This window comes from Macaca fascicularis, chromosome 3, assembly GCF_037993035.2.
Source record: "Macaca fascicularis isolate 582-1 chromosome 3, T2T-MFA8v1.1".
Taxonomy (NCBI): domain Eukaryota; kingdom Metazoa; phylum Chordata; class Mammalia; order Primates; family Cercopithecidae; genus Macaca; species Macaca fascicularis.
The window spans coordinates 143328191-143343070 of record NC_088377.1 but is presented as its reverse complement, the minus strand read 5'-3'; the positions used below and the strand labels follow the sequence as shown (position 1 = coordinate 143343070).

Genomic DNA, 14880 nt, shown 5'->3' with positions numbered 1-14880 from the left:
AAATCCAACTCTAAAATATATCATTTTCTACCTACCAGAATGAGAGTTTAAAAGTCTGAAGTACAAATCTGTGAGTGTGTGTAGTAAGAAAAACTTTTTTACATGCTAATACAAGTGTAACTTTCTACAACCACCTTAGACAATACTTTTGTGTTACTTAGGTAAGTTAAATTTGTGCCCTCTGAGGCATATAGTCTAGTCTAGAGAAAGTCTTGCATAGGTACAGCAGGAAAGATGTACAAAGATTGTATGAGTTACAACAAACTTGGAAACAACCAAAGTGTAAACGGACAGGGAAAATCTCAAATGTCCGTAAAATGGAAAAACAGATAATTATTATAGGTTGTAGCATATTCACATAATGAAATAATTTGTAGCAGTGAAAAATAAATGAACTATAGCTTCCTGCACCAACCTTGGATGAATCTCATGAACATTACAGAAAGCAAGCCACAGAGAAGAACATGTACAGTACGGTCCAGTTACATAAAGTTCACAAAGTGTGCAAAGCTAAATGATATAGTTGAGAGATACACAGATCTGTGGTAACAATAGAAGAAATGTCAAGCGCTTTATTTAGGAAGGTGGTTCCCTCTGAGGCCTGGAGAATAGGAGGAGAATGAAATCATGGGAGCTTGGTAATGTTCTGTTTTTTAAGCGGGGCTATGGGTTCATAGGTCCTTGAATCATTGTTAGTATTTATACTTATTACATATGTTAGAAATATTCTTGTAAATGGTTTCATGTTTAATAAAAACAATATATAAACCAGGATGCTTTTGTATTGGCTAGTTATATCTGGTCTATAGAAGCAAAGGTGACAAATTTAAAAGAAGCTAATTTCAGGCAATGTTGCTTTCTATTTTAAAAAAAGATGGGCAAGTGGTATCTTTTTTGTGCATTGATTAGTTGAACAAAATGTTTTAGGTCGTTCCAAAGCCCATTGCAGGCAGACTTTTGCTTCATGTGAGTTTCAGAAAGTAGGTAAACCATTTTATAAATAAGCTTATGTGATGCTAAGTAGGCAATACAAATGGTACCCAGCTGCAGGTGATGAAGTTATGAAATAATGTTCTTTTTCATCATAAAAATACATTTTATGGAAATGCGAACTATATTACACTTTTATGGAAACAGGAAAATATTTTACCATTTTAAGAGCAAACTTGATCTCCTTTCAGATTCTCTTTTAACTTGACTCTCAGATTTTTATTTAAGCACTTAGAATTTCTATCCTTTCTCTCCAAATGTCTCCTGATTTCTTACATTCTCTGTTTTACTGAGGTTCTTCAATATTATTTTTTATGTTCATTATTTTTTGCCTGTGTTTTCTATTTAGTTTTGGTTTTTAATTAGGTTATATTCCTAGGAGCTTTGTATCAGAGATTTATTCACTAGCTACGCAAATTTCATCTTTCCCAATTTTGTTAGACTATTTTACAAACGTAAGTCTTCTTTTTATAAACAGATCCAGTAGTATTTTCTAATAATTTATTATCCTTTTCCTTAAAATCTGAATGTCCATTGTGTTTCTCTTATGACGCCAGCCTTCTTGAGTGACTGAAGAAAAGCAATCAGACGTGACAATGATATATCTCTATTTATTATTCCCCTTATTTTCTGCATTCACAGATTGTGTTTTGTTTTGTCTGTTCAACTTTTAATACATCAGTATTAACTGATGTTGAAAAACCATCGAGTATAATAATTAAAGTCAAAACTTGCTACGCTCCACTGGTTTTTTGATAAAGCGAATACAGTAGTTTCCCCTCATACCTCTTGCATATATTCCAAGATCCCCTGTAGATGCCTGAAATCACAGGCAGAACTAACCCTATATACACTGTTTTCCATATATATATATATATATATATATATGATAAAACTTAATTTACAAATTAGGCACAGCAAAGGATCAACAACAATAAAAAAATAGAACAATTATAACAAAATGCCAGCATCAGTACTCTTGCACTTTGGGGCCATTACTAAGTGAAATAAGTGTTACTGGAACACAGGCAGTGTGATACAATGATAGTCAATCTGATGATCGAGAGGGCTGCTGAGTGACCAATGGGCAGGTAGCATCTACAGTGTGGATAAAGGGCTGCTTCACCTTGTGGGAAGGACAAAATTTCAGCATGCTACTCACAATGCTGCACAATTTAAAATTTATAAATTGCTTATTTCTGAAAATGTTTATGTAATGTTTTTGGATTGCAGTTGACACAGGTATCTGTAATAAAACCTCAGAAGGTAAAACCTCAGAGATTCACATGAAGAGCTTCCTAAAACATAGCCTGGTGACCCCACTCCTAGAGTTTCTGATTCAGCAGGTTTGGGTGGGGCTAGAGAATCTGCATTTCTACCAAGTTTCCAGGTGATGCCGATGCCAGGAACCATGCTGATAACTATTGCTCTGGCTTAAATTCTGTAAGAAAGAGGAATCTTTTCCTGCAAGGGTATTTCTCTATTTAGGCTTCTTTGCCTTGGGAGTACTGTACATATACAGCAGCGAGTCATTTAAACCCCTTGTTAAAATACATGGCCACTGTTTGCAACCTACAGAGACCAGCCCTGTAGTCCACCGTGGGTCTCTATCTCTCACAGGGGCTCTGGCCATTTCGCTCATGGTCTTCCTGCTGTGTTTCACCTGCACTGCAAAGATTAATTTTGTTTTACTGAACTACTTGTGAGCTGTCCTTAAAGCAGGTTAAGAAAGTGTCCTTCTGGCTTATAGGGAAGTTGTAGAGCCAGGAAACCATGTGGAGGTCCATCTTCAAACCAGGGCTAGACGGGGTAAGAGGGGGTGGTGCTAGATCAGGGCGAGGGCTGCCAGTCTCTGGTGTCAGCCCTGCCTGGGTTTAAATTCCAACTCGGAGGCTTCCCAGCTGTCAAAGGATTGTGGTGGGAGGGAGAAATAAAGACATGATGTGCATGCTTTCTGCTTTTGGACTGTGGATAATCCCCTGACTTGGAAATGCGTATCATAGAAATGTAGACTTGGTGGTAGAAATAACAGATTCGGTCATCAGGGAAAATTGGTTGGTGAGGCTCTGCACAAGAACCCAAGGTTCCGGAACCCCAAAGCCACAGCTTTTCTTTATTAACTTAAAGAGGCAGGAGGGAGGGCAAGAATAAATTCTAGCTTTTATTCATACACACACACACACACACACACACACACACACACACACACACAGAGAGAGAGAGAGTAAAGAGACTAATATTTTATATTGTTAACAAGCTTTGTTTTGTACCCTTAAACGAAGAATCAGTTACCCATCAATCAGATGCCTCAAAGTAATTATTAAATGAAAAAATCTACTCTCAACTTTATACTCTAATTGGAAAATTTCTAGCTGCTGTCTTTTTTTTTCCCCTTGAGACAGAGTCTCGCTCTGTTGCCCAGGCTGGAGTGCAGTGGTGCTATCTTGGCTCACTGCAACCTCCACCTCCCGGGTTCGAGCAATTCTCCTGCCTCAGCCTCCTGAGTAACTAGGACTACAGGTGCGTGCCACCATGCCCGGCTAATATTTTTGTATTTTTAGTAGACGTGGGAGATGGGGTTTCACCGTGTTAGCCAGGCTGTTCTCAATCTCTTGACCTCATGATCCACCCGCCTCAGCCTCCCAAAGTACTGGGATTACAGGTGTGAGCCACCACGTCCGGCCCCTGTTGTCATTTTTAAGAACAACCTGTATCCAAGAAGCCAAATCCCTTTTTCTTCTAATGCTTCTGTCTGCCCAGTATCAAACCAAAAGACCACTCAACACAAAGGAAAAATTTCCCAAAACTCCCGCAAAACCATGTGATTAATCAGTATGGGGGATAAAGTACAAAACTAAAAATAAATTTCAAAAGATTCAACCTTAATGAAAACAGAATCATCAAACCGTAGAAAGAATTATGGAGCAATAATGTTTCCTTTTCAAGCTATTTCTTAGATTTCTTTCATTTGCTCTTTAGAAAAATAGTACTTTATTGAGGTTAATCAATTAGAAGGTCATAAGCAGAAAAATGAGAATGAGAGCTATTATAAAATAGCATTTGGCCAAACCTTTAAGAAACTGGGTCATCATGAACTAGAAAGAAGGCAAACCTACAGCAACCGTGCTTGACAGCATGCTTTAGCACTCTTCCAATACCACAGTGGGTTTTTCTTTCAGAATTAAGTAATTCTATAAAAAGAGACTGTTCTTACCCTCATCCTCCCATTCCTTATTGCTGGTCCGTCTTCTGCCAATCTCAACACATACAAATCCATTTTGTATTCCCTTCCTCCACGAATGCTGAATCCAAATCCTTTGGCTCCTTTCTCCATGTCCACAGTGAAATAATCAAAATCCTTTGGGGTTGGAGAGAAAATGGAATAAATAATTGTTTAGTTATCAGAGAAGCTTCTGTGGCTAGTCTCTGTGTTCTCCTTCTCTCTCTTAGTTAATGTATTCCAAATGACATGATGTTGGGAGAAGTCGTCATCTGACTTCATAAACTATCCAAATGAAAGACAAAATTCCAAAGGTTTGAGCAGGCCACAGCACAGTTTACGTGGTCATCAAAGAATTACTGTGTAGCTTGTTTATTTTGGTATTCATCAGTTTATTTGGCAAACGTGGAATGATTACAGATAGGCCTGAGTGACACCATCTTTCCTTTGACTTTTCTCATTCACTGCTGTTGAGCACCATAAATAAATGTCAGGGGTGTGTGTGTGTGTGTATGTAAATTACAGAGTTTGCTGATTAGAAAAGTGAAATTTAGTGGGATCTGATAATTACATGTCTCAGTCGCACAGACTATTGAATATCAAGTTGGAATGTACAAAATCAACTTCTCTTTTACCTAAAATGCAGTATATCCAAGATTCTCTGATCTTCACTTTCTTAAAATCTTTGGGCGTAAAGGTGATTTTCAATTCATAATAAAACACAGTGTAATCTGATACATTTGAGATTGTACTTAATTTATATCTTGATATGTAGTTATGAAGTAGGAAGTATTTTCTAGATACCAAACTCTGGTCTAGACTCTTCATAAATGTTGAATCCTCACCCTGGCCTGTAAGGAAGATTCTCCCTTTAGGAAACTGAATCTCAGAGAAGTTAAGGAAGTTGACACGAAGCGCATCAACAAATAATCATAATAACCGTGACATTGGTTGTGTAGACAGAGAGTTGTTGGCTGTGGCAGGCGCTACACTCTGGATTGTGAAGCCAGGCCTGGTCTTATTCTTCTTCACCGGGGCTTGGCCCTTTATCACAGAGTGGCAGGTAGGGGGAAACATAGTAAAACACTATGGACCTAAAATACCTCCACTGCTAGCATCTCTAAAATTTTCTGCATTAGCAGCACTCTCAGAGGTTCCAGGTTAAAGCATTTTTAAAACTGTGAAAAGGAAACGTACAGGGAGTTAGCTAGTATTAGCAGGGATTAGTTTATTCCATTACTACTCATCCACTATTTATGTATTTATCCATATTTATTTATTTATTGACCTGCTTTATTCTGAAATAGATTTATTTATCCAGTATGTTTTTGAGGATGTAGGTGTTACCCCGATGTTACCAGAACTAGGAATAGAACTTCAGCTGTCTATCCCAGGTACTCTTTCCTCTGCCTCTCCTATTTCATTCCTTGCAGTTCTCTGGAAGCCTTGGTCAGGGCCCACTCTGCTCTCCGGGAGGAGGTACCTGGGGTTGCCTGTAGTCCGACAGAGGGTACTGCCTGGTGTCGGGGGAGTGCTGCCTGTAGTCCAGCAGTGGAGGCTGCCTGTAGTCCAAAGGAGGGGGCTGCTGGTAGTCCCCTCCTGGGGGTTGCCTGTAGTCCAGCGGGGGCTGCCTGTAGTCTGTGAATGGAGGCTGTCGGATGTCTGGTTTCACATCTTGCCTTGCTTTCACTTCCGATCTGTAACTAAATCAATGGAAATGGGATTTGCTTTGGTAACTCTGCATTCTAAGGAGATTAGAATGATCACATGGCCTCTAGAGGTGGTCTAGCCATGGCAGCTCACACAAACCACTCCTCTCGGTGGTCCTGTTGGTTTTCAGGATTATGAGAAGATTAAATATTATTTAAAAATCTCTGACAAGTGCCATATTGTATACTTTTTATTTGGCTCCTTACGAAGTCAAGGTAAAAATGATGGTTCAACCAGAACCTTGTGGAAAAGGACTCATGGATGTTCCTCTTTGACTTTGGCTATTTAAAAACTGCACAGCCACAGCAAATCTAGGGATTGAATCACTGAACTACACATCCCAAAACATCAGCCTATCTTAACACCAGTAAACCAACCTTCCTCTCTCACTCTTACTTTTTTCTCTCACACACACCCCTTGGCAGATCATTCATTACTTCATAAAAACATGATTGAAGTGATCTCTAATTATATTACAAATACACAATCAAAGGCTATTTTAACCTGCTGAGTTGGGTCTTTTTGAATATTTTACAGAGGTTAAAGGAGTGATGGTAAAATATAATCACCAACTACAAATCAAGTGGCAAGTCATTGAATCATTGGTAAAGTTGGAAACATATTACATAGAGGCTTAAATACTAGATCATAGCTATCAAGATTAGCATCAAATACTACTGTAATCATAAGATGGAAGAGAAGGCAAAAATGTTTATATCCAACATTTATCTCTTGCTTGCTTCTAGATATTAGTTACTAATGAAATAAACACAGAGACCAGAGCTAGGAGCATTGCTTTGTGAATCCAAACTGCTTTAAGCTGAGGCGGTTACTAGTTTCAAAAGAAATAGCCAATCAAATGACGAGTTGATGGGTGCTGACGAGTTGATGGGTGCAGCACAGCAACATGGCACAAGTATACATATGTAACAAACCTGCACATTATGCACATGTACCCTAGAACTTAAAGTATAATAATAATAAAAAATAAATTAAAAAAAAAAAGAAATAGCCAATCCCTACCATTATGGGATCATTAATAAGGTGAACTGAAAAATTATCACCATGGTATGGAGGCCACTTAATTCTGTTGTTCATTACCTATTGCCATGGCAACAGTCTCTAATGAGCTACCCAGGGATGTAGGTAGATTGAAAAATACATTCTACATAGTAACAATTTTATTTAAAATTAATTGGAGGGTATGAGGAATTAAGTAAATATTTAGCAGCAAGAAAAAGCTCAAATGTGTCGGGAAAACTAGTGCAAACCAGTAGAATTCTTACATTTAAGTCTAGATTTTTTTTTAAAACTGGCTGATGGTCTTACCAATGCTGATTAGTATTAAGTGTTTTTAAAAATCACTTGCCTGAACAATTGCCATTAGTGTAATCTAATATTTGGCGAGGTCACACTGAAAGTGCATGGCAATAGATGTGTTTATTTGGGGCTTTTAGAAGGGAGTTAGCAATGTAGTTATTTTAATCAACCCTTTGAGTAGGTCCCATTTATTACTTAACCCTGCAGAGGAGAGGCATTCCTTTTGTGAGCTGCATAATTTTGGTTTTGCTTTATACCTCAATTGTCCACTCGCCTACTGAGAGCATGCATGCTGAGAATAGGATTATTTAAAATATATTTTGAATAAGATGCTTAACTATGCAAATGCATGCATTAAACAAAAGGAATTGAACTGGGTGACATTTGTCAGTGTGTGTTGGTTCCTTTCTGGAAATAGCTTGTTTGGTGGTTTGGATGTCACACTGTTTTAAGTTATAGCATAGTCACTTTATTTCCACGATCTGTATGGTATTGATATGCAATATCCACTGTGTGCTCTATTTCTAACCAAATGTGTCACGAGGTATGGCCAAAGAGGGTGAAATGTAAGAATCTCCCCCAAAGTAACACAAATGACTAAAAATAGGAGCAGATGAAACTTTCAACACTCTCATCCAGGCCATCAAGTACTCAAACTATATTCTACCCCGTGTCATGTGTCAGGATTTTAAGTTGAACTACACGTTGAAGAATTCTTTAATAAGGAAAACATACTAAATTTTTTATGAGTGTTGCTAACTTTTAAGTGAATAATATACCAGCTAGGGCAAAAAATTATGTTGCTTTGAATGTGTGAAACACTTTAAGGAAAACTCAGGATTATTTTTAAAAACTGGTGCTTTACAGTTCTTTTACTTCTGAAAAAAGATCATCTATATAACCCTTCATAGCTATTAATTCCATTGCTGAAGATACTTTAGAAATGATAAAATCAGACTGCTAATGGTAAGTTCTAGCAGGTTTTTGTGGTATAAAAAATTTCCGGAACAAATAAATGCTGCCCATGGTGAGAATGCACATCTCATGGGCCCTTCAAGAATCACTTCTAGCTGGGCACGGTGGCTCATGCCTGTAATCCCCAGCACTTTGGGAGGCTGAGGCCGGTGGATCACCTGAGGTCGGGAGTTCGAGACCAGCTTGACCAACATGGAGAAACCATGTCTCTACTAAAAATACAAAATTAGTCAGGCGTGGTGGCACATGCCTGTAATCCCAGCTACTAGGGAGGCTGAGGCAGGAGAATCACTTGAACCCGGGAGGCAGAGGTTTCGGTGAGCCGAGATCGTGCCACTGCACTCTAGCCTGGGCAACAAGAGCAAAGCTCTGTCTCAAAAAAAAAAAAAAAAAAAAAAGAATCACTTCCTGTCCTGAGCATCTAGAGTTCAAAGTCTGTGAAAGAAGTCAATTTCCAATGCTCTTTCACTGACCTTGCCATCTTAAACTGCAAATATCAATTGCCCTTGCTAGAGAAGGTGAACTCTGCTATTTATACTTAGTTTTGAAACATATTCCATAACGGCTCTTCTGTTGTTTTCAACAAATGCTTCTCCTTGAATAGTGTTTTTGCTTATCTTCATATTGAACATATTTTATACTTCCTGAGTACACACCCAAAAGATGTTAAAGGACTGAGAAATGGGGAGAAGTGTATGGGGTGTCCTGGGAAGCCAATCCAAGAGTAAGTTCCACAGGAAAAAATATCACTCATTCTAACTCACAACGTAGACATTCACAAGCAGATTGCCATTTTATTTTATCCTGCTCTAACATGGGAGTGGGCTGAATTTGACATGTAGGTGGGCACTCCTTGTACAAATGAAGAAATAGGAAATTCATGCCATGCACTTGGCATATAAACTGTCTTAGAGATATCTCCAGCCTGATATAAAATAATGGCAAAGAGTTTTCCATCTGATACCATGGCCATCTTTAAATGCAATTAGGAAAAATGTTTCTGGCACCTGTAAGATTACTGAATCTCTTCATTCACATGCAAATGAGCCACCACCAACAATCACAGAGTTCAGCCAGGAAACCTGAGTGCCAGTAAAGGGCCCTAGAGTTGGAGTGGGCACTTCCTGGGCTGTTAATATGGTAATAGAAGCAAAATATCTTAGAAGCAATGTAGTAGTAGAAGCAGCAAAATACCTCAGAACTCTGGGCAAATATGTTGGTGACTTATAAACATTTGGATTAGGTCAATCTGAATCCCAGAGCTAGGAATATTTCATTCTGCAGTCAGGATGTCCAAAGACCGCTGCTTCTGTGATAGGGAACAAGGTATCCCAGTTGTGAGCTGGTAGCAGATGGGACATGGCAGTGGCTGCATCCAGCTGTTGCTCTCCCCTCAGCACACCAGGGATGAGCTCACCCACTCAAGGCTGGAAGCAAGAGCCATGTCCAGGGAAATCTGACTCTGGAAAGGAGAATGGAATGTGGCTGCGAGATTAATCGACAGCGGCAAGAAGTGTCTGAAGCTGGCTCGGGGACTACTGGGGCGCTCAAGTCCTTCCTCTTGAGTCTAAGATGAATTCTGGGGAAAGCCAGTGCAATCTGTTGAAGTGATAGACGTTGAGAGCAAACACTTCTGGGGCTCATTACTGAAACACTCAGGACTTACCCTTCTTATGGCTTGTCAAATTCTCACCTCTGCATTAGTTGTTTTATGGGGCTTTTCTCTTCCTTGCATATATTAAAAACATAAGCAGCTGAGGACAATCAGACATTTACTTTTCTATGAAAGCAAATGGGAAATCAGTAGAATGAGGCTTTGTAGAAATGCCACCTGTGGCACAGGGAACACAGTTTGCTTTGCAACAATGTGAATGATGAACCCAGAGAGTTCTGGGAATCAAAAACAGAGTCTCACTTCATCTTCACCATCATGGGAGGAGAGGGATGGGAAGCAGATGTTCGGAAAACATTAGAATCATTAAAAAGGCCAGTGAGGAGTTCGCATGCAGAGGTGTTTCTGTGAGTTGTTTTGTTTCGTTGTTGTTGTTGTTTCCCACGGAAAGGGAGAAAGCATCATGGGAACACCGCTTCATCTTTTTCTTTCATGGCTCAACCCAACCCAGGCTCCCTGTTACATACAGGTCACAATAAGAAGACAATGTTGTTCTTCTGACAATGTTTTTCTGGAAGTTCAAAGTGTCTTATTCATTAGTTTGTGATGCCTATCTCTAATGCTATGTGTGGAATAGAAGAACCTCATTAGATTGTGAGTAGGAGGATGTAAGGTTATTATAATCAGTAAACATGCTAATTTATTTTATTTTTGAGACAGAGCCTCACTCTGTCATCCATGCTGGAGTGTCACGGGAATGTTCTCAGCTCACTGCAATCTCCACCTCCTGGGTTTAAGTGATTCTCCTGCCTCAGCCTCCCAAGTAGCTGGGACTATAGGCATGGACCACCATGACCGGCTAACTTTTGTATTTTTTGTAGAGATGGGGTTTTACCACGTTGCTCATGCTGGTCTTGAACTTCTGGGCTCAAGCAATCCTCACATCTCAGCTTCCCAAAGTGCTGAGATTATAGGCGTGAGCCACCACACTGGCTGGTAATATTTACTAATGCCTACAAATCCTTCAACATTCTCCCCACTTCGACATCATCATCATTCTCTGAGCCATGACCTTTGTGGTTCAATGGAAGCAGCCACCTCCTAACTGCTTAACCTGCATTCACCCTGCCAGCTTCCTGTGTGCTTTCTGCAGGGCAGACCAGGAGGCCTTCTTATAAAGCAAATCTAATGATAACACTCCTCAGCTGAAGACCCTTCAATGACTTCCTGCTGTACTTAAAGATCAAAACATCAAGTAAGCATGCTTACAAGGCCCTTTAGGGTTGGCCCCAGCCACCCTCACTGGCTTCATCTCACATCATACTCTTCTTCTGCCACTCCATATATTGGCCGTATTTCTGTCGTTCATACTGCATGCTTGCTCCTGCCAGAGGGCCTCTGAGTAAGTTCTTCACTCTGGACTCCCTTTAACATGCTCTTCAGCTGTTAAGCCCTACTCATCTGCAACTGCTCACCATTTCTTCAGGAAAGCATCTCTCTTTGTGAAGGACAGACACTCAGCTATCTTTACTAATAAAACCATATGTATAACACACACGCAACCTCAAAATCACACAAAGGTACGCATGGCAATTTCCACTTTATGAAAATCTCTCTCTCTGCTTGTCCTGTGCTGTCCCCAAATGCTCCCTCCTCTCCCCACCCGATCACCTCTCAGAATCACAAAAGTCAGAGGAAACTTTACCTATTTTCATGTCCTTGCAGCTGAAGTGGTTGAGGTGGTGCTGGCTGGGCGACGGGGCTGTTGGGGGTGGCTGGGCTTGGTTGGGCCAGGGGACTCTGCTGTGCCAGGGGACTCTGCTGCGCCAGGGGACTCTGCTTCTCTGAGCTGGGTGCCGAGGTGGGGCTGTTGAGCTCTGCGATGGAGAACCACAGTGGCAGATGCAGTCAGGTTAGCATTGATAAGGGGAAAGAGGTGACCAGAGGTGGTGACTTTGCCTCTGCTGATGACTCAGGCTTTGGTTATTTCCGTTTCTGCTAGGTTTTTAGATAGCAGGTTAATCTTATCAAGTTCTAATACCATTTCTGAAATTTGCATTCTTTCATTAATGATCACTATGGAACAAGGCTATGAACAGTATCTTGTCATTCTGCCAGAAGAAAAGATTACCAAAAAACCTTGTAAAACTATGAAAAAAATAATTCAAAGGACTAAGCTCTAAAACATGCTCTATTTTTGCAGCATTGCTTACTGAGAGAAAATGGATCAGCCACCACTTTTGGCTTGTAATAAACAGTCTGAAGAGTCTTTCAAAGTGTGGATAAAGAATGAACCATTAAAAGGAAAATGTTTTTTACAATCTTTTCCTCATCCCTTGTCAGTCTTATTACCTCACAGCCCACTGGACTCCACATTTCTCCAGAAAGAAAACGAATGCTGGACACAAGAAGATTCACAAAACTGTTCTTTTAAATAACTGCTTCTGGACTTCTTTCCTAATAACATCAAATTTTCAACTGAAATTGACTATATATTGGAATAAGGGCCCAACAACAGATACATTCCAGACTTGGAAAACTGAGAAGTATTTAGACTTTCAGTAAGCAATCTGGTTTGCAGTTAATTTCCATTGAATTGTTTATACATGTTGGTGTCTGCAGATAGTAGGTTAAAAACCAGCATGGCCATTTTCTTTTCTCTCTCTTTTTTTTTTTGATTGGGTAAGAAAAGGAAGGTGATCTATTAGCATTCCCCTATAAACTCCTCTCCCCTTGCCCTTTTTTCCCCCACAGTCCAAATCTTTTAATTCCTTCTCCATTTATATCAGGGTTTCCCAGACTCAGCCCTGTTGGCATTTTGGGCTGGGTAAATCTTTCCTGTGGGCGGCTGTCCTGTGCATTTTAGAATGGTTGGCAGCATCCCTGGCCTCCACCCACTAGATGGCAGCAGCATGCCCACCCCAACCAAGACAGTCAAAAACGCCTCCAGACTTTACAAAATGTCCCCTGGAAGGACAAAACCACCCCCGTTGAGAACTACTGTTTTATATTTAAAGTCAAGTGGCTGTTTAGCCATTTGCTGTCTACATGTCAGATAATCCTAAAATGGAATTGGGGGCTGAATAAAACAGAGGGTACCAAGTTGAGTGAGCCCATCAGCCTCTGTGTGGGACACTCATCAGTGAGCTCCAGAAATGGAATTCTTCAAATTGTTAATGAGTCAGCAGCCAGAAACTAGTCATGAACCCACTGTCTCTGGAAATGGTGAATTTCCGGTGCGGGGATGTTCACAGCTCCATGACCCCCAGGGCATGGTTATGAACTGTGATGTTCACTACTCTTCTGAGCCTCAGAGGGGAGTCCTTGTACAGATAAATTCAAAAGGCTCAGTGGGAATTTTAAATTCTTACCAGATGCAACATTTTCTAAGTGAGCTCTCTTTAAACCACAAAACCTCACGTTTTCAAAATCAATCTGACTTTGAAGAATCCTCTAGAGATTTCCTGTTAACGTAAATATTTTTTTTTTCAGATTTGTAACTATCACCTCTGTTGAATGAATTCTGACTTAATATAAGCATAAAAGGGGGGGCCCACAGGGAATGATTGAATAACCTGGTGTCTCAGAATTCACACTATTTGCTAAAAGGCGAAAGGTTTATGCGATCTGAAGAGAAACCGGAGTATATGGAATTCACACTATTTGACCTGCAATGCCACATAGCTTGACCTCTGAATGAGACAGGTACTGAATAAACATGATATGGATTGCAACTGAGTGTGAGTTTTTGCAAAAGTAGAAATAATAATCAACCTCTGACACTCTGACACCACAGTGACGGCAGGCAGGTGCACTCCACGACCCTGGCGGGCAGGCTGAGAACAGCCGGTGAGTGTGTCCGTGTGTTGACCGCCTCTCTGCAAGGCTGCCTCAGGCACTCACCCTCCTGAGGAATGATGCGAAGGGTGACACTAAGACCTGCATCCTTGATGAGCTTCACGATGTCAGCGTGAGGCATGTTGATGATAGACTGGCCATTCACTGCTAGGATCCGGTCTCCCACTTTTAGTTTTGCACAGCGATCTGCAGGACTCCCATCAATGATGCGTCCGATTTTATGGGGCACAGCTAAAAAAACCCCAACAGAAATAGGTATCAGGGACATCACCAATACATGTTCTTTCAGTCCCAGCCCCAAAGGAAACAATGAAATGTCAGAATTCCTTCCTTTGTTAGTATATTTGCCTTTTGAAATCACACTGATTTCTATCAAATGGGGTCCTGTGCATACTACTGAGACCAGAGTTTCTAAATTCAAGTCCTTTGCAGTGATAGGCCAATTCCAAACACAGACCAGGGGTTCTCAAACTTTGGGGTGATCATAATTAACCTAGAGTTAAAAAGACAGCTATTTGGGCCTTACTGGGGACCATCTGAATTAGAATGTCCAGGCAGGAGGTGAGGACCGTGAGCTTTCTAAGAAGCTCCTAGGGAGATTCCAATATATGAGTGTTTGAGGATCACATAGAACTTTGTGCCCCATGAGCTCATATTCTAGAGGCAATAATCAACAATTTAAGAAAGCTACAATAAATGCCAGAAATTCAAGTTCTTCCCTTTTATTATTTTATTGAGAGGAGAAAACAAGGAAGGAAAGAAATATGTGTTAATATGGGTAGTAGCCACTTGGTAAAGAAGTTATAACCACCTTCCTACTCATGTACTAAGCTTTAAAGGTTGATGTGTTGTCACATCTTATCTCTTCTTTCTGATTTACTTTTACATGGTGCTGATATTTTGCTAATGTCTGATATATAATGTATTTATTCAAATCTACAATGCCATGCATGGTAAGGCATACCTTTATTTTATATACTACAGGAAAAAAAATAAAAAGAAACACTGCTAACTAAATAATGATGCTCCATTGACTATAAGATGCTCTCCAACTGTCAAAATATTAAAATATAAACATGTTCAGGATTGGTAAAATGTTATATGTCTTTTAAAAACAATGTACACTTCTTTTCTTTTTTATTTTTATTTTTTGTTTTCTGAGATGGAGTCTCGCTCTGTCACCTAGGCTGGAGGG

General features: G+C 40.1%; 1 protein-coding gene across 36 annotated transcripts in view; it reads right to left on the bottom strand.

Annotated features, from left to right (window-relative positions):
* The window catches only part of MAGI2 (membrane associated guanylate kinase, WW and PDZ domain containing 2), a 1469004-nt gene that overhangs the window by 103409 nt on the left and 1350715 nt on the right, over positions 1 to 14880 (bottom strand). For 29 of the 36 annotated variants that reach the window (XR_006696500.2, XM_045387570.2, XM_045387574.2 and 26 more), the window contains 4 exons: positions 13731 to 13916; positions 11533 to 11704; positions 5694 to 5913; positions 4205 to 4348 (listed from right to left, as the gene is read on the bottom strand). Coding sequence is in view for 35 of the 36 variants with exons in the window: in XM_045387570.2 (XP_045243505.2) it covers positions 4205 to 4348; positions 5694 to 5913; positions 11533 to 11704; positions 13731 to 13916 (722 nt within the window). In the remaining variant the exon portion in view is untranslated. The remainder of the gene's footprint in view (positions 1 to 4204; positions 4349 to 5693; positions 5914 to 11532; positions 11705 to 13730; positions 13917 to 14880) is intronic. The other 7 variants (XM_045387576.2, XM_074035648.1, XM_074035647.1 and 4 more) reach the window with 1 other exon arrangement.